The sequence below is a fragment of the Mobula hypostoma genome, chromosome 21 (assembly GCF_963921235.1).
Source record: "Mobula hypostoma chromosome 21, sMobHyp1.1, whole genome shotgun sequence".
Lineage (NCBI taxonomy): Eukaryota > Metazoa > Chordata > Chondrichthyes > Myliobatiformes > Myliobatidae > Mobula > Mobula hypostoma.
In genome coordinates this window covers 18150656-18174817 of record NC_086117.1, presented here as the reverse complement: position 1 = coordinate 18174817, position 24162 = coordinate 18150656, and the positions used below count along the sequence as shown (strand labels likewise).

General features: G+C 45.0%; 1 protein-coding gene across 1 annotated transcript in view; it reads right to left on the bottom strand.

Annotated features, from left to right (window-relative positions):
- LOC134360080 (hemicentin-1-like) overlaps window positions 1–24162 on the bottom strand; it is a 425813-nt gene that overhangs the window by 83402 nt on the left and 318249 nt on the right. The window contains exons 69-79 of the mRNA XM_063074161.1: window positions 23225–23415; window positions 21128–21209; window positions 19298–19434; window positions 17876–18017; window positions 15047–15191; window positions 10938–11065; window positions 10042–10198; window positions 8823–8944; window positions 5881–6045; window positions 5479–5586; window positions 1501–1638 (exon numbers count right to left, since the gene is read on the bottom strand). Of these exons, the coding sequence (XP_062930231.1) occupies window positions 1501–1638; window positions 5479–5586; window positions 5881–6045; window positions 8823–8944; window positions 10042–10198; window positions 10938–11065; window positions 15047–15191; window positions 17876–18017; window positions 19298–19434; window positions 21128–21209; window positions 23225–23415 (1515 nt within the window). The remainder of the gene's footprint in view (window positions 1–1500; window positions 1639–5478; window positions 5587–5880; window positions 6046–8822; window positions 8945–10041; window positions 10199–10937; window positions 11066–15046; window positions 15192–17875; window positions 18018–19297; window positions 19435–21127; window positions 21210–23224; window positions 23416–24162) is intronic.

Sequence of the window (24162 nt, the reverse complement as noted above, 5' to 3'; positions counted from 1 at the left end):
CAGGAACACGTTCACATATTCACTGGACTGGGGTTGGGCATTGACAATGATGGATTGAAAAGGCAGGGTGTTGGGTTCAGGGGTAAGGGCCAGGCTGGTTCTGCTTGCTGCTCTGTGACGTTTACTCATCTCTGCGCTGAACTGAGGCTGAGGCTGTGGCCTGCTCTGGGCTTTCTGTCTGTGAGTGCTATTTGCTTATACCTACTGTTTGCATGATTTGTTTTTTGTTCTCTGTTCACATTGGGTGTTTGATGGTCTTGTTTTTTTAACGGGTCTTTTTGGTTTTCTTTGTTTAGTGGCTGCCTGTAAGGTGACAAATCTCAAGGTTGTATTAATATATACATACTTTGATAATAAATGTACTTTGAACTTTGAAGAAAATGGACAGTCCCTTTGACAAGAGTCTTCAAAAGAGGAGCTATCCTAAAGTTAATATGGATTGCATGTTGCCTTCAGATTTTCATATACATTTCTAATTGAGTGGCATTCTGTAGGCAAAACTTTCCTGTTACCAGCACCCAGGCCAGATACAACACAATCTGATAGAGGTGTGAGCATAAACATTCTTATTTGCTACGTATGGGAGGTCTACACAAGTGTCTCCACTGTTACAAGGCAAACCTGTGTGTACACATGTGAAAACTCACATCAGTGATGATAACAGTGGCCTACACTCCTGTTTGTCCTCCCAACTCCCATCCTTGTGGACACTCCAGATTCTGTGTTGGTAAAGGTGCATGGTAGACCTCCCATCACTCAGCCCCAGAACTCCCCCTTCTTCCCCAGCATGGACATTCTCCCAGTTCCTACACCAGCCTTTCTCTGTTGGATTCTTCAATGAAATGAGCAGCTTCATGCTATTTGTACCCTTCAGAAAGAGGGTTCTGATGCATAGTCTGTGATCTTGTAGAGGGTTCTGATGCATAGTCTGTTGATCTTGATCTTGTTTTTCTAATTGAGCAGGAGTGCATGCAACCCAGACTGCATTGGTGATAGGGCAAATGCACCATGCACTGTCTCTTTGTACCAGCTGGGGTCAGGAAATAACTCAGAGTAACAGCCAGCCAGTCCCTATAAGCATTCCTGTCCTAGTCTGGTCTGATGAGTGAAGTTCAGCTGCTTTGGGACGTAACCCACTTACAGCAATGCTGTTCTGCGTTAAGAGAAAACAAAAATGTACTCTAAGAATCACAGAAAACTTATGACACAGGAAACTGTCATCTAGTCCATTACGTTGGTGTTAGCCAAGAGCAAACTACCAACCCCAATCACATCTTCTCGACTTGTAGCTCATGCCTTTTCAAGGATGTATCCAGTATTCTTTAAAAGAGATTTCAATTTCTACCTCTCCTATCCTGACCCATTGTACTCTTCGGGTGAAAACATTTTTTTCCTCATTTCCTCTGCAATCTGTCTGTAACCCTTGGGTTTCGACCCTCTGCTCAAGGTTATTGGTACGTCCCACCTGGCTGATGTCTCAGGTGTGGATTGGCACCTCACCTTTGCTTGAGACGGTGATGCCATCCTTCTGCCATGTAACGCTGGGTCTTGGCGTACCTGTCGACTCACAGGGAAGCATAATACCATTGTTCACTACAACTTCAAGGGTGGCAGGTAGGGGCTTGATAGCAGGAGGTTCTGCAAGGCAGGAGATGAAATAAATTCCAGTGTTAAGCTCGTTCAGGTAAGAAAAGAAACAATTTATTTATATCAGGCCTTTCACAGTCTCAGAATATCTTTGTGTAGTCACTTTTGTAATATAGGAATTATTGTTTTATTTTAATAGTGCCAATAGCATTATACTGTCTTACTGTACATAAACATACACCTCGTACTTTATGCCAACTTGTCCACATGCCGAGCCACTCAGGGACTTGTGCTAATCTTATTTTGTGTCTCTATGTGCTGGACTGTAACTATATGTGCAGTGCATGATTACGTGTGCTGGGTTTGGAACCTTGGTCCCAGAGTATCGATGTTTTACTTAGCTGTATACGTGTATGGGGTGTCAGGGAGGGGTAGCACCTCTGGGGGGGGAACATGTTGCGTCCTTTTCAAGATGGTTAGTCCACCTTTGGTCCCCACCTGGCACTCAGCTCTCACCTGTGGCTCCCTGTAGCTGTTTGCACGCGACAGCGGCCACACCCCGGGCAACGGCTTTGACAAGCCGGCTAAACCAGGTGAGGGTAGCCGACGGGTCTCAAACCCTTGGTGAGATAGGGAGTTGTCTATCCCAGCATGTGAAGACAGACTCCGGCAGATTGAGGGAGCGAGATCAATGGAAGGTCCAACGGTCAAGAAGGCGGTCTCTGCAAGTGTCATGGAATGTGTAGAGCAGGACAAGGCACAGAAGACGTCCTGGTCATCCACTGCACGTAGTCCCATCTCCAGCCGTCTCGACTCTGTCTTGCCACTGGATCCAAATGGAAATTGGGAAGAGAGAGTGAGGCTGACGCTGCGCGACTCTCCCTCACTTAAATCCAAATCATGCGCTAGTCTCGACACCATCATAATGGTGTTGAGGTCCTCATCGACGTCGGCGATGGATGAACACATACGTGTGTATAGTAGAATGACCATAAACTTGAACTTGAACTTGACACAAGTCTCCACAAACCCCCCCAAAATATAATAAACGATGTTTATTTTAAGGCATTATTTTGGGGAAATGTACAAGCATGAATGCTTACATGAGATTTTGTGCTCTTCAGATAATGCCACAGATCCAGTTTAAAGTCTCAACCATCAGCCAGCTCCTGTAACGGTGTAGCATTCCCTCAGTAGGACAACAGAAATTGCTTGCTCAGGTCCCTGACTGAGGCCTTTCGACTCAGGAATGAGAAGACACAGCAACACAGTCTCAATAGAGAAGAAAAGGAGACAGCAGAAGAGATCTGGCCAGGAAGCAATGGCCCCTTTTTGGCCTCACTCCTCTATTATTGCTACTAAGGAGCAGAGACCAGACTTTAAAGATAGACTCTGTGGCCACTCTCCCTGAAAGCACAGGTTGATAGGCTTAGTAAGGCATATGGCCTTCAAAAGTCAGGAAGTTATGTTATAAAACTCTACTTAGCCGCATCTGAAGTTTTGCACACAATTCTGACTGCTCCATTGTAGGAAGGATGTCAAGGCTTTGAAGACGGTGCAGAAGAGGTTTACCAGGTCACTGCCTGGGGTAGTGGTAGAGACAGATGCATTCGGGGCGTTTAAGAGACTTTAAGAAAGGCACATGAATGTCAGGGAAATGGAAGGATATAGACATTGTGTAGGCAGAAGGGATTAATTTAGTTGGCTATTTGATTATTAATTGGTTTAGCACAACATTGTGGGCTGAAGGGCCTGTTCTTGTGTTGCATTGTTTGATGTTCTATGTTTATTAGGCACCTTCTGTAAAATAAATAAACAAACAAACAAATAAATAAAGTGACCATTGAGTGTATGTTCATGGTTTTCTGCTGCTGTAGCCCATCCACTTCAAAGTTCAACGTGTTGTACATTCAGAGATGCTCCTGTGCCAACCATTGTGGTTATTTGAGTTACTGTCGCCTTCCTGTCAGCTTGAACCAGCCTGGCCATTCTCCTCTGACCTCTCTCGTTAACAAGGCGTTTTCACCCACAGAACTGCTGCTCACCGGATGTTTCTTTTTGTTTTCATACCCTTCTCTGTAAACTCTAGAGACTGAATGAATATCCCAGGAGATCAGCAGTTTCTGAGATACTCAAACCACCCCATCTGGCACCAACATTCCACGATCAAAGTCACTTAGGTCACATTTCTTCCCAATTCTGATGTTTGGTCTGAACAACAACGTCTTGACCATGCTTTTATGCATGGAGTTGCTGCCACATGATTGGCTGATTAGATATTATTGAACAAGTGTACTGGTGTACGTATGAAGTGGCCACTCAATATACGGCCAAGAAGTGCAGAAGATTTTCAGTGTTTCAGTGTTGAACAATCAAAAGAGAGTTCTTCCTCCATGAAGGACTATTGCATATGTCAGCTAACTAAACAGAGGGAGAACTATAACAACAGCAGTTATTGAAGCAAGTCACCCTCGATTAAACAACAGCATCAAATTCATAGTAAATCAGTCAAGCAGTTCTTAAAGGTACAGTTACATTTTTATTCATCAGCTGTATGGAGTTCAGGAACATTTGATTACGTATGCTCACGAAGGTTAGATTTAAAGATTAGCTTTACTTGTCGCATATACATTGAAACATACAGTGAAACGCGTAGTTTGCATCAACAACTAACACAGTCCGAGAAAATGCTGGGGGCAGCCCGCAAATGTTGCCACACTTGCGATGCCAACATAGCACATGCTCACAACTCACTAATTTTAACTTGTACGTCTTTGGAATGTGGGAAGAGACCAGGGTGGCTGGGAAAACCCAAGCGGTCACCAGGAGAACGTACAGACAGCAGCGGAAATTGAACCCGAGTCTCTGGCACTGTAATGGTGTTACAAAAATATCTGCTTTGGCCGTGTGGAATTATAAGGAAGTATACAGAACCTTAGTGTCAATCAACATCTTTGCAGAAGGAAGAATGACGGGAGAAAACTGAGACTAGATTGCTTTGTGGCTGTGCTGATATCAAGGATATACAGTGTAGTATGAAGCATCTTTCCCCCATCTACCCCATCTCTCAATGAAGTTATTCCTTCAATTTCACCTCTTCAGACAAGCTTTTTGTCACTTGTCTTCATTTTTCCTTTTACGGTTCTGTGTCATTGATGGTACTCCTGCAAATGGCCTCGAGTCGTTTACTATGTTAACAACTGTGATGGACTAATATTGCACCATAAAGCATCCCGAACTATTTCACAACCAATGTGGACACAAGAGACTGCACATACTGAAATCCAGAGCAACACAAAATCTGCAGGAGAAACTCGGAAGAGTTTCAACCCAAAATGCCGACAATTCCTTCCCCCACACCCCCTCAGCAAGTGCAGCTCAACCTGCTGATTTCCCCCCAGCAGATTGTTCATTGTGGCAAGTCATTGGACAGAATTTAGCTACCTCAGGAAATGTAAAATCAGATGACCTAAGGATGAGCGAAAATGCTTGGTCCTATGAAATAAACCGGGGAAGAAGAAGAAGGGCAAAGAAGTTTCAGATATGGCAACCTTTGACTGCAAGTGGTGGAGTGGTTAAAATCTAAGATGTGAATTGGGAGTCAACAGGCTGGTGACTGAATGCATGATTGACCGATTGACCATCTTGTCAATGTGAAAAGATGAGGCCAAGAAGAGATTGGAGAAAATTTAAGTGCAGAAAACACACCAACAAACTAAAAATGATTTAAATCAGTCAGCACAACTGAAGGGATATTTGCTGAATACACTTCTCCCTCAGTTATGGCAAGATTACCTTGGCAAGAGTCATTGGATACTATTTCCCTTTTGTGTGAAAGGTCTTTCAGCAGGACATGGTGTGGTATAAATAAAAAGCCATTTGCACATTTACCTTGCACTGTGAGGGTTACGTGTTTATGTGCTGTTCCCACCATGTTCCGAGCCGTGCACATGTAGTTGCCAGCGTGGCTCAGTGTTGCTGAGGCAATCTCCAGCATTCCTAGATGAACACAAAAGTTCTAAACCAATTCAGGCAACTCTGAAGATGATTAGAAAGTGTGCAAAGCAAATCACTAAAACGCATGGACCTATGCAATCTTATTGACAAAATGGACAACTCACTGTGATTGATCTACAAGCTGATGAAAAATCAGGCAGTACCTTGGTCAGCCAATGGAGGCCCAAGGCCCAGCCATGGTGACCAAGTAAGTAGATCTTCTCGGCCTGTTTCAGATGCAAGGTATTTTTTATACGTGCAAATATCTATCAAAAGAAAGTAAGCCTTCCCACAAACCTGTCGGCAGCACTTTGTATCCTGGCCCTCGGTTCCCCAGTCGGGCTCCATCCTTTATCCAAGTCACTGAAGGTGCAGGGATTCCAGTCACATGACACGTTAGCACCACTGGGGACATTTTAGTGACAGTGATATCTGGAGAATCATCTGCAATTGATGGTGGGACTGGGGTACAAATATACAAAGATATTAATGAGTCTTCCATGTTATGGGGAATTATTAGATTAACTAATGCTTAAGCTTCTTCACTCCATGGTTTACACCAGGGGTTCCCAACCTTTTCTAAGCCATGGACCAATGCCATTGAGCAAGGGTCTGTGGACCCCAGGTTGGAAACCCCCGGTTTACTCTATCAAGTTCAGTTTGTTGAGACACTTGACAAACAAGGAGAGGAGTTTATTCAGGAACAGTTTGACTGTTCGCAGTAATGGGAAACATACTTCAGCTGTTTGCATTACCTTCAAGTCCTTTGCACTCTCTTGTTTGAAGCTACATCAGGGTTTCCCAAACTTTTTTATGCCATGGAGCCTTACCATTAACCGAGGGGTTTGTGGGCCCTAGAGCTTCGTGGCACAATAAGAGTTTATCTCCAAATCGTTTAGAAAACAGTATATCTACCAAAACATGTTCTTCTATAACTAGAAGATCTTTCGTTACTGAATCAAAGAAAAAGTATGAGACAGGAGGTGGCCAAATGGCCCATCAAGCCTCGACTCTCACTGAAGGTTCATGTTAAAAACCCCAGTTCTGTTTCCCTGCATGTCTATTTCTTACTGAAGAGCACTTGGAGGAAGAGGTTTTGCTTTCTTTGGCAAAATCAAAATCACATTGAATTGGAAAACCTTTAGCTTCAAGATACAACGGAGCTTGATTTTTAACCTTCGATTTCCCCCATGACTGTGTCAGAATACAGGACGATAAACTCAGGGCTGTAACATGTATGACTAATTAAGTAAACAAGGGGGAATCAGGCCAGAGAGGTGGACTTCAGGTAGAGAACCACCTACGATCTTCCTAACATCTGAGAGATCACATGGTCAACTCAGGCTTCCATTTCTTGTATTACGGTCAGGAAATGCAATTGGTTTTGCTGTGGTGAAGCATTTCTGTCGTCTGCCGAACTCACACTCCACAGCCTGTCCTGTGGTTATGGATAGGTTCCATTTTGACAGGTGTAGATAAATCAGAAAATAAACAAAATTACTTTATACTTTATACATATCTCCACAGTATTGTAATGAATGACATTAAAACACATCAGATTGACAAGAAAGAACAAATACTGAAAGTGGAGAGGGAAGGAAACTAGATCTGTTCTTTGTAGGAACGACCATATGTATGAACGTTGGACTTTTGAACTTAATAATACCATAGGAGTTTATTCATATGTAGGAGTGTCCATAAGTCAGGTGCTCATGACCCAGAAACACCCTGTATCTTTAAGGGATAGGCTCGGTTCCATCTCCGACTCAATCCATTTTTACAGACAAATATTTGCATTGCCAAGGAGATCTAAAAGAGTAAATAAATGCATTGGGGCAGAGTTTAGGAAGCTGAGAGTTTCTGTTAAGACATATAAATGCCAAAGATAGAGCAGAGAATGTTAATGCACAAGGACAGAGAAGGCAGATCGTTAACTTCAACATGAAGAGGTCTCATGGGAAAGGAAGGACGGCTCAATAAAAGGGAGACACATCCAGAATATGGCAAACAGGCATCAATATACAGACAGACTAAGGTCACGCTGACACAAGCAAAAACCATGGATGATCCAATTGATTTACAGTACGTCAAAGGAAGCAGGTCTGTGCACGTGAAGTGAAGTTAACCGATTCATATTATAGAGTTGTTTAGAAATTCCAACATATAAACAGGTTATACCAGCTCATCATAGCTCTTATCCTCTAATGAGGGTTGGTGGTGTTGTGGATAGTATAGAGCAGGGGTTCCCAACCTTTTTTATACCTTGGACCTCTCCCGTTAACTGAGGGGTCCATGGACTCCAGGTTAGGAACCCCTGGTGGAAGCTTATCGTAAATTACATAGGCAGGATGCAGATCCGGGCTGAGAAACGGCAGATGGAGTTCAATCCGGAGAGGTGTGAAATTATACACTTTGGAAGATCGAACTTGAAGGAAGAATACAGGATTAATGGTAGGATTCTCAGCTATGTGGAGAAACAGAGGGATCCAAGTCTATTGTTTGGATAGTTAAGAAGACATGTGGTGTATTGGCCTTCATTAGTCAGGGATTGAGTTCAAAAGCCACGAGGCAATGTTGCAGTTCAACCAAACTTGGAGTACTGTGGTTAGTTCTAGTCATCTCATTATTGGAAGGATGTGAAAGCTTTAGAGGAGGTGCAGAGGAGATTTAGCAGGATGCTACATGGATTGGAGAACCTTTCATGAGGAAAGGTTGAGCAAGTTAGAGTTTTTCTTTTTAGAGCGAAGAAGGATGAGAGGAGACTTGGTATTGGAGTATAAGGTAATAAGAGGTATTAATAGAGTGGACAGCTAGTGGCTTTTTCCCAGGGATGACAATTGCTAATACCAGAGGATGTTCTTTTGAGGTGTTTGAAGGAAAGAATAGGGGAGATGTCAGAGGTAGTTTTTTATATAGAGAGTGGTGGATACATGGAACGCACTACCAGGGTGGTAGCAGAGGCAGGGGGCATTAAAGAGACTCTTAGACAGAACATAGATGAAAGAAAAGTGGAGGGTTATGGGCTGTATAGGAGGGCAGGGTTTGATTGATTGTGGAGTAAGTTAGAAGGTTAAAACTATACTGTTCTATGTTATCTGAGCCTTCATCCAACAGCCAGACTATTGCCTATATCCCTGTACCTCCTCTTCTTCTGCAATCTGTTTATGCGGTGTGCCAGCCAGCAAGGAGCCTCAGAACCTTTCACCAGGCACAGACCCACTAAGGCAAGAAAGTCTTACCGTGCACAGTGAACTGAATGAGCCTGTGGGCCTCGCCGACCTCGTTGGAAGCCGTGCACTCATACAGCGCTGTATCTTCAGTGGTGGCAGAGATGAACACCAGGGAGCCTGATGGCAACAACCTGAAAGAACCCAGTCGTCATGGGAACACGTGTGTCAGCCGAACAACTGGTAACAATATTACTAAAGCACGGGTTCTGAAATTAAAGAGGGCCTAGGGCTATAACAACAGGATAAATGCTATTGTGCACTGTCATTTCCGTACGGCCATGTTTTGAGCGACTGCTCTTTTTCTTTGAGCAACCTCTTCCAAATTTAGCCCCGGCAAAGTCAAGGAGGTGTGACTTTGCTGAGAGTACCCAGGTCATTAACAGCACAAAACCATACCATACAGACCAGGTACAGACTCCAGACCTGGCATGGAGAACTTCACCCATCACAACTCTGTAACCAGAAACACGATTTGTAAAAATCACGTCCTCGCTCCAGTCTGGGATCCATAACCACTAATGACATTGATTCTCAAAGGCCTCTTCAGTCCAATTCCTTTGAGTAAAATTGTACAGGAACCTTTCTAACTACAGGTAATTTCATGCTTTTGTGACCTGCTCAGTAATTTGCTCTCCTCCCCCACCCTCATCAGCTGAGACACCTTCAATTTCATAGCCAGCCAGAGCGAGAGGGAGAGAGGGAGAGAGAGAGGGAGAGAGGGAGAGAGGGAGGAGAGAGGGAGAGAGGGAGGAGAGAGGGAGGAGAGAGGGAGAGAGGGAGGAGAGAGGGAGAGAGGGAGAGAGGGGAGAGGGGAGAGGGGAGAGGGGAGAGGGGAGAGGGGAGAGGGGGAGAGGGGGAGAGGGGGAGAGGGGGAGAGGGGGAGAGGGGGAGAGGGGGAGAGGGGGAGAGGGGGAGAGGGGAGAGGGGAGAGGGGAGAGGGGAGAGGGGAGAGGGGAGAGATGAGAGGGGAGAGAGGAGAGAGGAGAGAGGGGGAGGGGGGAGGGGGGAGAGGGAGAGAGGGAGAGAGGGAGAGAGGAGAGAGAAGAGAGGAGAGAGGAGAGAGGAGAGAGGAGAGAGGAGGGAGGAGAGAGGAGAGAGACGAGAGATGAGAGACGAGAGACTGAGACTTCTGGCACCTTGGTCCTAGTGCTTAGAATGAAGGGACATTGTAATAATTTGCCAGGCCTTCAAGCGAACACTAGTTTTCCGTTCCCGGACTCATTGTTACCTGTACATGTTCTGCTGCAGGTCAAAATTCAATCGTTTACCATCTTTCTTCCAGGTCACTTCTGGCTTAGGGCTCCCTGTAACCTCACAGTTCACCTCCGCCTGCGTGTTGGCAATGGCTGTGATATTACTTGGCATAGGGCGGATTATGGGTGCACCTAAACGCCCGGAAGAAAATTCTTCACAGTAACTATTCACAAATGTTTCAGAAATTCATTCAAAAATGTTTCACCCTGTGAAAGCCACTATAGCCGTATAGGGTCAACACCACAAAGGTACCATGAGGTAAATTTATTTGCTGTATCTCTAAATAAATAAATTAGGAACTAGCGATTGGAGATACAGGGTGAGAATTGGAGGGATGAAGGAAGATTAAGAGAATGCTGAAGATTTTCTTAACTCTAAAGGCGCTGGGAAAAATGAAGTTGGTATGGGGAGTAGCACGCTGGGGGAACTCAGCAGGTCAGGCAACATCTATGCTAAACAATCCCAGCAATGCCGCCTGACCTGCTCCAGCATTTTGCGTGTGTTTCTCCGGATTTCCAGCAACTCTTGCGTATATGAGTTGGTATGGGAATCAGTGTCAGACAAGCCCCTCCTTTTAGTTCTAAATAGTTCCCATCCAAAATATATCAACAGATAATGAATGTTTATCTTGCTTGAAACAGTGCTTTTGTCTATGATACGTTCAACTTCTCCCCTTACTGGAATGAGTTCATTTCCCTGGTTAGTCACTCGGACGGCTCTTCCCCTTCCATGTCACCTCCGAAGCTCGCTTGCCCTTTTTTTCTTTTCTGAAGGTCTAGAGTTACATCAATGGGCTGGCCACTCATGCCAGTGACAGGTATCCACCATTGCTCAGACGGTTACGGCAGCATTCCTGTGACGTGGACATACCTAAGACGTGCAGTTCGATCCAGTGATGATCTGTGCCGGCTACACTGGATGCTGAGCAAAGATAGTGGCCGGCGTCAAAAACTTCAGCCGAGCGGATCCGTAGTGAGCCGTCAGGGAGAAAGTCAAACCTGTAAAGAAATCGGGTCAATCAGGTAACAACAGAGGGACTAAATATTTGTAGACAAAAATGACCTGAATTCAACAGCACGATTAGCTCAAGAACTTCTGAAACAGAACAGCAGGTGATAAGATGAGGCCAGCTGATGGTCATAATCCTCTTCTTCTTGGTACATGTACCGAGAGACAGTGGAAAGGTTGCCTTGCATCTGGTTTATACAGGTCAAATCATTACACAGTGCATTGAGCTAGAATAAGATAAAACGATAACAATGCAGAATAAAGTGTAAAAGCTACTGGAAAAGTGCAGTGCACGGAAATGATAAAGTGCAAGATCATAATGAGGGAGATTGTGAGTCCATCAAATCTTCTCAGGCTCATTTTAAGGTCCATCTTATGGACATGAGGATACAGCCTCCAGAATAGAAGGAGTCACTTTAGAACAGAGGTGAGGAGTAATCTCCTTAGCCAGAGGGTGGTGAATCTGTGTAATTCATTGCCACAGACAACTGGAGAGGCCAAGCCATTGGGTTTACAGAGGATTCTGGTTAATTGGACCATAATCGGGGCGGCTGATTATTTGGGACAACTCTAAAGAACAGAAACTAATTGAGAAAAAAGCCAGGATTCTCTTTGTTTATGTGGGACATTATGCTGCTTAATTGGGGCAGGAGACTGATGTTGAACACTTTTAATCAAGCATCAGGCACTTGTGTGGCTGTTAGATACGACACAGTGCTTCGAGTGAAGTTTTTAAATAGCGTCAATTGCATGCGCTTGTGTTTAAAAAGTAATGGTTTTTGTCACTGATAGTTGCCGAGTACTAAGCAGTAAGACAATTCAGAACCATTTTACTCACTGTGGTTTCAAGCATTCAGGCTTGAAGAGGGTAAGAAATGGGCAAGAGTGAAAATGAAACGATTTCACTACTTCATCAAGTTAGGAACTATGAAGAATTTGAAGGAACCAACCATCATTTTGAGTATTATAAAGAAAATGAAAATTAACAGGATGCATTTGTCAAAAATCGTATGAAGGCAGTCCATTATCTGCACAAGGTGTATGCACTGATTTTACTCATTTACACTCAATTAAAAGTACGTGGCTGCGTACACTGGATGAATCCCTCTGTCGATAACTATTAGGAGCTAATACACAGTTCTATAGTACTGTAGTGGTATTGGTAGTGTTCTAATTTGTTCCGTATTTCATTTAAATACATAATTTGTTACTCAGTTAAATAGTAGTTTGGCTTTTTTTAAAAAACCCTTTTCAATGAGACTTTGGCTAATTGGGACAGCTGCTTAATTTGCCCAAAATGTACGGGTTCCAAAGTGTCCCAATTAACCAGCATCCACTGTATTTAAAGCTGAGGTTGATAGGTTATTTGATTACTAGGGGCATCAAAGGGTACGGGGAGAAGGCAGGAGAATGGGGTTGAGAGGGAAGATAAATCAGCCGTGATGGAATGGCGGAGCAGACTCCATGATCCTGATGGGCAAATTCTGCTCCGACGTCGTATGGTCCCATTGAACAAGAGATCCATTCAGGGGTCTGAGGACAGTGGGACAGAAGTTGTCCTTGAGCCTGGTGGTATGTGCTTGGAGGCTTTTTTATCCAATGGGAGATTGGAGAAGAGAGAATGTCTTGGGGGGTGGGGCGGCGGTGTTTGGTTACGCTGACTGCTTTACTGAGGCAGGCTGGTTCCTGTGATGAGCTGAGCTGATTGAGATTACTGCTCAATCTCTTGGACCCCTGGGGGAAGCATGCTTTAAAAATGAACTACTATGACATATGGTACAATATTGAGACCATGCAGGCTTCTTGGATATTCCCAGATAAATGTAGTCAGTCAGTGGAGGACTAACAGTCTCGCTCAGTGAGCCCAGGGTAGCTGGTAGGAAGAAGACCATTGGGGGTCCATAGCTGACTACATGTGAAATGTACTGAGGTGAAAGTGTGAAGCTTTAATATTGGAAAGTGTACACCGGGTGTTAGTAATTAAGGATGTGCTCTGGTGGTAAAGAGAAAGTGTGTGAATCTGTGGTGATGAAACATGCACACTGAGGGTCTTGACTGGTGTGTAGCAGTGGTGTCAGAAGGGACCCGTCCTCCTCTCCTGAACAACCTCCCAAAATTCAGCCTCAGCACCTGACTGTAGGTTCTGGAACGTACGGGAACATGGAACCGTAAGGGCCAGCGATTCCATGTCATCAGATGCCTGTACGCTCCACAAGGGCCTGCAGTTTCTGAATAGGAAGCTGGCAGCTGGAAAGGAAGAATGGAGGCTAGATCGATCTGAAAGCGGGTTAAAAGGCCGACTCAACATCAGGAGCCAAAGGGCTTGTACCGTGCTGTACTGTTCTATGTTCTAAACACTCCGAGGAAGAAATAGGCTTGAGATCAAGGCATAGAAATTAAGATGGAGTCAGCTGGAATCTTGGAATGAAGTGACCGTGCAATCAGAGTGTTTTTAAAGTGTATATGTGCAATCGAGGGCATCCTGACATGCTGCAGCACTGTCTGCTATGTGTTCAATATTGGGTAGTTAAAACTGCCCAACACTGGCCCAGCCTACCCACCACCAGGGACAGAGAGGTGCTGGGGGAAGGTCAGCAACACCACCCTGCCTATGGGCTGCTTCGTCTCTGTGCTGAAGCGAGGCTGTGGTCTGCAACTAACGCGCCCCTGAGTCGGCTGCAGTGACAACTGGCCTCGTGGCTGTGGACTCACTTCTGTGAAATTCAGCTCTGAATGTTACTTGCTTGCTTTTATTGTTTGTATGATTTTTTTTTTCCCTCTACACATTTTTAAGGTGGGTTTCTTTGTTTTGCGGCTGCCTGCAAGGAGCAGAACCGCAAGGTTGTGCACAGAGTATACATACTTTGATAATAAATGTATTTTGAACTTGGTCCCATTCCCATCTGGGAAGAGGCTGTGCAGCATGCACACCAGGACCACGAGACTGAAGAACGATTACTTCCCCCCGAGCCGCCAGACTGAGCAGCAGCTTCATCCACTAGCCTATCCCACCACCACCACATCCACATCAGCCACTCCTCTCCACAGCCTCCCAGCACCTTTCGTCCCCCATGTGCACTGCCACTTTACACATACACACACACCTCACACTTACACTGACACAGTCAATGCCCTACTGTGCTTCCATGTGCCCTGCGGCTACCTGGAAAAGTTCCTCTTGCCGAGAGTCACCTTGTCACATTATCATTTTCTGTCAGTTTTATCTTATGTACAAATACTCCTGGACCTACTGTCACTTTATGTATATGTAATCAGTCTGCGTATATAATGGATGGCAGGGCAGAGATACATCTCTACCAGTGGAGGTGTAAGATGTTCCTTCCCTCTGCTGGCCAAGGACAAGGTTTAGTGCCTGCTTAGCGTCATGCGAAGACATGTGAGCAGGTGGTGGATGGTCGTATGAGCAGCTGGTGCACATCACAAGTCCTGGTTATGCAGCCACTGATGCCAGGCAGACAATCTCTGAAGAGTATTGATAATGGCTGGGGTCACCCGTCTTGTAAAGACACTGCCCAGAAGGTGGCAGTGGCAAGACACTTCTCTGGAAAAATTTGCCAAGAATGATCACGGTCAAAAACTGATTGCCCGCGTCATACGACAGGGCACATGATGATGATGACATATATAAGCTAACCTTGTGCAAGTTTGGCCACACTCAGTTACATGTACGTTATGTTTTATAGAATTATATTTATGTTTATTGTGTTTGTTTTGCTTTCTATTGTGCTCTTTATGCTTCTTGTGTTGTTTATGTTGGATTGGATCCAGAGTAGCAATCATTCCATTCTCCTTCACCCTTGTGCACTAAGTGCAGTGTGCTCATTCACTCATCTACTGAAGAACGACAACAAACCATCTCGAATGGAGGGGTGCAACCTGGAGGAAGGTGGGATCGCTTCACTTCTTGCAAAGCACGAGAGCACCAATTGTTCTCCAGCCGTCTCTTGTACCTGGGGTTGTCTGGACTCAGCAGAGTGCCGTCCTTTCTCCAAGTGACTGTTGGCTTTGGGTGTCCATGGACTTCACACTCCAGCACGGCCGGCTGGTTGATGACGACGGAGACGGATGGGGAGCCGGTCTTGATCGATGGAGTAACTGAAACACATGTAAGAGAACCAAGTAAATAAACCTGTGGATTCTGATGGATCTGATTATTTTACTGTCATTACTGTATGTATATACCAGGGTACAATGGAATCCTTTGCTTGCATGAAGCTCTTAGAGTAAAACAATGTAATAATAAAAACATTAATAAATACAGTGACGAGTGCAAAACAATGGAACCGTGCATAGTAGTGAAAAAATACATTGATAACAGATGAACAGTTAGGAGTCTGAGAACACGGAAGCACCTTTGGGCGTGCAAGAGATGGCCAGCTCAGAAGCTGATAGAAGAGTCTGGGTTTTCAACCTCCTGTTTCTACAATAATAATCATAGCAGAGACTCAAATAGAGTAACTAAACATTTCATCCCTAACCTAGTATATAATGTCAGATGATAATAGGGCATTTACCTCAAATATATAAGAGTGGAATTATCTTATTGTTCAGTGTGAAAAGACAAGCGGTTCACGACAAAATTCTCACAAACCAAGGCGTGACATACTCAGCGCCTATTGGGAAGTCTTCAAAGACAATGAAATCTTGCGGTTCCTGAGGCGAGTGACACTTGGGGTGGCACCGTGGCATAGCGGTTAGTGTAACACTTTTACACCGCCAGCGTCACGGGTTCGATTCCCGCCACTGTCGATAAGGAGTTTGTCCGTTCTCCCTGTGACCACGTGGGTTTCCTCCAGGTGCTCTGGTTTCCTCCTGCTTTCCAAAGACATGTGGGTCAGTAGGTTAATTGGTCACATGGGTGTAATAGGGCAGCGCAGGCTCGTTGGGCTAGGAGAGCCTGTTAACATGCTGTATCTCTCTAAATAATAGGGGTGTATGGGGTGTCAGGGAGGGGTAGCACCTCTGGTGGGGGAACATGTCATGTCCTTTTCAAGGTGGTAAGTCCACCTTTGGTCCCCACTTGGCACTCAGCTCTCAGCTGTGGCTCCCTGTAGCTGTTTGCATGTGACAGCGGCCACACCCTGGGCAATGGCTAAACCAGGTGAGGGTAGCCGACGGATCTCAAACCCTCGGTGAGGTAGGGAGTTGTCTATCCCAGCATGTGAAGCCAGATGGACGAGACCAATGGAAGGTCCAACGTTCAAGGAGGCGGTCTCTGCAAGCATTGTGGAACGTTTAGAGCAGGACAAGACACAGAAGACGTCCTGGTCCTCCACTGCGCCTAGTCCCATCTCCAGCCATCTCGACTCTTGTCTTGCCTTGGGAATTGGGAAGAGAGAGTGAGGCTGACGCTGTGCAACTCTCCCTCACTTAAATCCAAATCACGCGCTAGTCTCGACACCAGTGTCGAGGTCTTCATCGACAATGACGATGGACGAACAAGAATAAAAAAGAGGCAGCTGTCCTCTGTTGGATGCTCTGAAAACCTCAAGGCAGAGATTCTGGACTCTCCCACAGACCTGGCAGGAGTTTCAAGTGATCTTAAAGGACCATCTTTGCTTTATTAGGTGGGGTGTCTGACGTACGTGGGGCCCACATGACATGCATTCTGGGACTGCTGCACAGAGAGCCTATATGGCTGCTGGCCTTATTAGTTCAATTACGAGCTTATAGAGACACATAACAGCAGAGAATTGTGAAGGGGATCACCCTCACCGATCACCTGCCACCTTGTACTTCTTTCTTCCCTCCCCCGCCGAACCTTCTTACTCTGACTTCTCCCCTTCCTTTCCAGTCCCGATGAAGGGTCTCGGCCCGAAACGTCGACTGTTCACTCTTTTCCATAGACGCTGCCCTGGCCTGCCGAGTTCCTCCTGCATCTTGTGTGTGTTGCTTTGGATTTCCAGCATCTGCAGATTTTTGTGTGTACCAGAGACATCGGTGCTCGCTCATTGGGAAGGATTATTTATTCAGAGGTAACAGTGGAACAGGCCTCTCTGGCCCAACGGGCCGTGGCAACCAGCACCCCGCCTATTTCACATTGGCCCCATCACAGGACAGTTTACAATGACCAATTAGCATTCCAACCGGCACGTCTGTGGGAGGGATCTGGAGCACCTGGAGGAAACCCTCGCGGTTACGGGGAGAACATACAAACTCCTTACAGACAGCACTGGAAATGAACTCTGAACCTTGGAACTCACCGAACTGTAATAGCATTGTGCTAACCGCTCCATTCCTCGTGGAGACCAAAATTAACTCTTTCACATTCAGTCACGATTCACTCCCTTTCTCCTTTCTCCAAACCCTCTGAAGTGTTTCTGTCATGCTTCTATTCACTTTTCTCACAGGATATCATTAAGTTCTGCTTCCGGTAAGGGGTTTTTAGACCACAAGACCGTCAGACATAGGAGTAGAATTAGGCCGTTTGGCCCATCGAGTCTGCTCCGCCATTTCATCATGGCTGATCCATTTTCCTTCTCAGCCCCAATCTCCTGCCTTCTCCCTGTATCCCTTCATGGCCAGGCTAATCAAGAATCTATCAACCTCTGCCTTAAATATACCCAATGACTTGTCCTCCACAGCCATATATACTAACACTGCAAAGAATGAATTTCCTCACCTCATCCTTCACTGATGATCTGAAATTTACGTCCTCTTTCCCGGCTCACTGATCAGAGAAAATATCAGAGAGGCTGACAATTTATCAAAACATTGAGCAACTTGATTCAACTGGTTTGTTATTCACGTAATCGACAACTGAGAAACTGCGCACTCACCGTGAATAACAACGTTGAAGACACGGCTCATTTCTCCTGCAATGTTGCTGACGAGGCACCTGTACCTGCCCATGTCCGAGGGGCCAACGTTGCTGATCAGTAAGTACTGACTATCTGGCACATTCTGAATACGGGAATTCACCTGAAAGGAAAGGGGTGAAATAGAGTTTGGATTGTAAATCCGAAAGGAAGAAGAACAGCCACTCTGTCATCCCCTTAGCTCTGAGCGTCACTGGAGCAGGAAACATTTCACTAGCCAAACTCACCAGAAACTGTTGGGTGTCACATAACCGAGAAATGGTGTGAATTGGGTCACAGGAGGCTGAAAATGCCGGAATCTAGAGCAACATACAAGATGCTGGAGGGACTCAGTGTCTGTGAAGGGAAATGGACAGTCTCCATCTTGGGTTGAGACCCTTGACCTGGACAGACAAGATGAAAGGTCTCAAGTTGTAGCACTGCCCATCCGGATGTTACGCTGCAGCTTTATAAAACTCCAGTTAGGCTGCATCTGGAGTATTGCATATGGTTCTGGTCGCCCCCATCACAGGAAGGATGTTGCGGCTTTGGAGAGGGTGCAGGAGGGGTTCACCATGATGCTGCCTGGATCAGAGGCCATGTGCTAAATCAAGGGGTCGGACAAACTTGGGCTGTCTTCTCTGGAGCGGCAGAGATCTGATAGAGGTTTAAAAGTTTTTGAGAGGCAAAGGCAGAATAGACAGACAGTATCTTTTTCCCAGGCCTGAAATGTCTAATACCAGGGGCCATGCTCTTAAGTTGAGAAGGGTTAATTTCAAAAGAGGTGAGAGAGGCAAGTGGGTGCCTGGAATGCACTGCCTGGAGTGGTAGTGGAGGCAGGTACATTAGGAACTTCTAAGAGACATTTAGATAGGCAAATGAATGTGAGGAAAATGGAAGGATATGAGGATACAGACATTGTGTAGGCAGAGGGTATTGGTTAGGTTGGTCATTTGATTACCAAATTGGATTGGGCCAACATCATAGGTCGGGGGGCCTGCTCCTGTTCTATACTGTTCTATGTTCCATGCCCATTCCCTGAGAAGATGTTGCCTGACCCATTGAGTTCCTCTAGCATCCTGTACATTATGAATAATCACCATCCAGTTCAAAGTGGGTGCGAGCAATGTAAAATGTAATCCTATACTACCTGTCACCGAGGCACCTTGAGAACGGTTACTGCAGGTTGGTCTGGTAGAGGTGTGATTTTGGATTTTAGAGTCAGATCAGAGCACAAGTTATCAAATCATCGAGCACTGCTTTGAATCTAAAACAGGGCAATCCTCAAGTACTTCTTTTTCTACAACATTGACAACTATTGCTTTGTCTCAATGCACAGACACATTATCGTTGAAGGAAACGGTGTATGTGTCCAGTGGAGGTCTACAGCTCAAAGACACTCACCTGCAGTGGAATGTCATCCTTGAACCACTGGACAGAGGGGGGTGGAACAGCTTGAGATTTGCATTCCAGTCTCAGCTCTTTCTCAGCCATCAGAGTGATTATCTGAGGATGACTGGAACCCGACATGTTTGGGGGAACTGCATTAGACAGACGGAAATACAGTATAATTGAAAGGTGGGGCTTGTGATCAGTTAATAACCAGAAGCAGATAAAAACAAAACAGAAAATGCGAGCTCGAGATAGGTGCTTCCCCTCAGCCATTAAGTTCTTGAACCAACTGGCAAAACCCTATGACCGCTGTGATCACTCGGCATTAAAACACGATTTCTTTTGTTCCATTTGTGCTTTTCCTTGTAGAAATTGTGTATGATTTATGTTTAAGTTGCTTTGCTTGTGCTGGGATTCCTGATACACTGGTGTCTGTGCTGTAAATGCTGACATGGACTGTGTACTTTATGGTGCTGCAGCGTGCTATGGAGATCTTTGCTGATTATATGATGCCCTGGTGCCTGGGATGCTGATGCAAGTAAGTTTTTCATTTTTTCTTGTGCATACATGTACTTGTAGGTTCCTTAATGTTTTTATAGTTGGGGGTGGTAACGGGGACAAGCTCCCATTACGTATTAAATGCTCCCAATGACGTGCACCTCAAATAGCCTCTGACAACCAAGTCCGGCTCCTGGCCTTCACGCGTGGCTTAGTTACTAAGCCCATCGGAGCTGTTTCTACTGACAGGAGAAGGGGCAAAGGCGGGTTACCGGTGCCTTAAATCCAGTCATTTCGGGTAGATACGGCTCGTCATCCATGATTGGCAGCTCATCTAGGAGAAGGAAAACTCTGATCTCAAACCTCTGCTGCCTTGTGGCTGTACCCACTCATGGGGAAGGCTTGGGGAGTAAATCCTGAGGAAGAATCTGGAGCTGGAGTGCAATGCTGACTGGCAACTCCTGCGATGCTTCGGGTAACAAACTGTATCGGTCTCTGCCGTTCCTTTGGGTTCATCAGATGTGTGGAGAGGGGAAGCCTGCTACATGGGCAACAGCTCGCTCTCCATATCGTACTGCCCAGGCTTGCGTACCTAGACAGCTAGGACGCAATATCCATGGTCGACTCTGACCAACGGAGCTCTCAGCTCAGCTCAACACATACTTGTGCACGTGACAATCAGCACAAGTTTGCCTTTGACTTCAAACTAATGATTTCAGAATATTTACAAACTGAGGAAATCAAATATTCCATGAGACACAATGGCTAAATAAACAGGAGGATCAGTTGAATAAGATAAAGGGGGACAAATTGTTTCATACTGCTGAACACTGATCAACAGAACACTCCTCTGTCATTGAGAACCAGGATGTTCATTTCCTGTTAGAAAGAAAGTTAGAAGCAACTACTTCAGAATCAGAATTATTATCCCTGACATAGGTCAAGAAATTTGTTGTTTTGTCACAGCGGTACAGAGCAATACATAAAAAATTGCTATAAGTTATTATTAAAAATTGTGCAAAAATAGTGAGATCATGTTCATGGGGTTTAGATATCTGCTGACAGAGGGGAAAAAGCTGCTCATATAATATTAAGAAAAACACTGAGTTTCTAAAACATTGTATTTATATGTGCAGTATACAGAACTAGAATGATTTACTGATTCAGGAATTTAAGTTAGGATGAATGCAGGGCTTTTGCTGAAAGTAATGTGGGAGTGGGCTGTGATCTTGTCTGCAAGTGAGGTAACAGTGTCGGTGGAGGATTCGAGTGAAGAGATATGGAGATCATTTATCGGAAGAAAAAAAACCCACATGAAAGAATGTTTAAATTAAGTGACCTTACCGCTTATCTTCACTAAATGGTGCTGCTGATCGTCCCCAGCAGGACTTGTCGCCACACACGTATAAAGACCAGCATCTTCTACCTGTGGTAAACCACACCACAGATGTCAGTAATGTGGACTCAGTATTAAAAGAGGTGGATTAATTGTTTGAAGCTTCACATCACTTTACATTATTATTTTCTGCCTGGCCCTAGCTAATTGCAAGCACTGGTTAACCCAATTATTTTATCAGACTGGATCGCCTAAAACAAAATGGAGCCAATGGGAGTCACTGTCCAGTTCTCTCTGTCCAAATGGAAACCATGCTGACATGCATGTGAGATCCATCGCAACCTACCTAACTGCAGTATCCTGTTGTAGTGCAGTATCTATAGTAAAGAGCATGGTAGAGTAGATGTTGAGATGTTTCCATTGCCTGGAGAATCTCAAATGAGGGAACATAGTTGGAAGATTATGGGACAGTTACTTTAGATTGAGGGGCCTCGTAATTACTCAATGCAGAGGGCGGTGAATCCCTGGAATTATCTACCCCAGAGAGTGGAGGATATATTAATGGAGGCATTTAAAGAAGGAGACTGGGAATTGAGAGCAATGGGAACTGTCACAGAAGTGGAGATGAAACTTCAGGCAGATCAGCCTTGGTCACATGGACTGGTAGGGCGGGGGAAAGGAGCTGAATCAGCTGCTGTTGTATCCTTGTGATCTTCTGGAACTGTCACATTGGGAAGCACAACTGATCTCTAAGCAGCTCAGAGATTGATTGGGTCAGCTTCACAGAGGGCATGAGTGCACCACCTCTCTCTTTTGTAAAGGCAGTTGAGATCCCATCTCTCCCAGCCTTCTAATTTCCTTGGACAACATTCCACTGATCAAAATAAAAGTAAAAAAAAGATCTAGTGCTTTCCCAGCGTATATGACAAACACACTCTTCTCAGGTTTCCAGTCAGATACAGGTATCAATTATAACCAATGTTTCGATAACTAACTCTACCATCTTCTTCAGGGATGATGCCTGGGAATGTCTAGTCTAAAAGCTTATTGCTCCGGTACAGAACACAAGCAGTTCTGCAGATGCTGGAATTCCAGAATAACACACACAAAATGCCAGAGGAACTCAGCAGGTCAGGCAGCTTCTACGGAAAGGAATAAAGAGTTGACATTTCAGGCCGAGTCCCTTCATCAGTCGTGAAACGTCAACTCTTTGTTCTTTTCCATAGGTGCTGCCTGACCTGCTGAGCTCCTCTGGTATTTTGTGTGTGCTGCTATGGTACAGATCTCATTAGTCATATTATGCATGTTTTGCTGAAAGAGGTGGGGGTAGGGAAGCCCAGAATAAATAAACAACTGATTCAATAATTTTGCAAAGTCAATTGAAAACCTCCTCCAAGTTGCTCTAGGTTATCCTGGTCTGTCTGGCTAGTGAGGCAGTAGTCACTCCCTAGTTACTTGATAATCTAAAACAGCTTGGAAGGGTCACTTAACCCTAATGAGGAAAGCACAGAAAATCCCAGAAATACTCAGCTGACCAGTCCACATCTATGAAGAGCAAGCAAGAGCTAACATTTCCGGCTGACGACTTATAAAACAGGGGGCAAAGAAAGGTAAAGAGTAGAGGAAATTAAATGACAAAGATGGCCCTGGTGTTAGACAAGGGGTGGGTCAAGAAGAGGTAGAAATACCCATGAGATAAGGTGTCATCTGTGGAGAAACGGAAACAGAGAAAATATCTGAGGTCCAGAACCATTTTGTCAAAATGGTTTCCTCTCACTGAGGCCCCATTATGAGACTAATATTAACCACAGATTCATTTTCAGATTATGTTACAAGAACTGCATAGGTTATACAAACTCCTAATCCTGGCACGTTGATCTTTGTGGAAGTTGCATTTTCTACATGGCAAGTTATGGTGTACCAAATTCAAAACACCATTCAGAGGCTAAGCAATGATATTGGGCTTATATTACCACACATCACTCCAGTTACAAAGCATGAAAGTCACCCAAAAGATGCCAATGGCTCATGAAGTGTTACTATCTAATGCGTTATAAACAAGTTAATGAAATAAGACTTAGTATATGGAAATAAGAACCATTGACCTGTACACTTGCTATTCTGAGGACCTTTCCATCACTTAGCACTAGGCCAAATCCACTGAGTGGTGCTCCATCCTTCAGCCATCTTATGTCAGGAAGAGGGATTCCTGTTGCCATGCACATCAGCTCCAGAGGATCATTTAAAACCACGGATACTTCCTGTGGCATTTCTGAGCGAGAAATGTGTGGAGGTTCTACAAAGAAAAAAATATTACTGTGAGGTGGCAACACACAGATCCTGAACAGGAGAAATTCTGCAGATGCTGGAAACCCAACAGAGCACACACAAAGTGCTGGGGGATCTCAGCAGGCCAGGCAGCATCTATGGAGATGAATAAACAGAAGGGTCTGAGCTCGAAACGTAGACTGTTTATTCATTTGCATAGATGCTGCCTGATCTGCTGAGTTTCCCCAGAATTTTGTGTGTGTTACACAGATCATGAGTAACCAAAGGTTACCCACCTCCAACTCTTAACTGCAACAGCAATATTTAATACCAAAATAAGCTTTGATAAGGCAACTTAACACTTGTCTTCTGGAAATTTAAGTTTAGAACATTGCTTGGTACACCTTTGTATACAAGAAGGGTCAGAGTTGCCTCTACTTCCTGAGGAGACTGAGGTCCTTTGGAGTATGCAGGCCTCTCCTTCACATGTTCTACCAGTCTGTTGTCACCAGTACAATCTTCTACGCAGTGGTGTGCTGGGGCAATGACATCAACATGGGTGATGCCAACAGGCTCAGTAAACTGATTAGAAAGGCTGGCTCTGTTACAGAAGCTGGGCACACTGGAGGCTGTGGTAGAACAAAGGACCCTACAGAAAATCCTGACAATTCTGGACAATGTTTCTCACCCTCTGCATGCCACCTTGGCTGAACAGAGGAGCACAATTAGTAACAGACTAAGACAACTGTACTGCTCCAAAGAGCGCTATATGAGG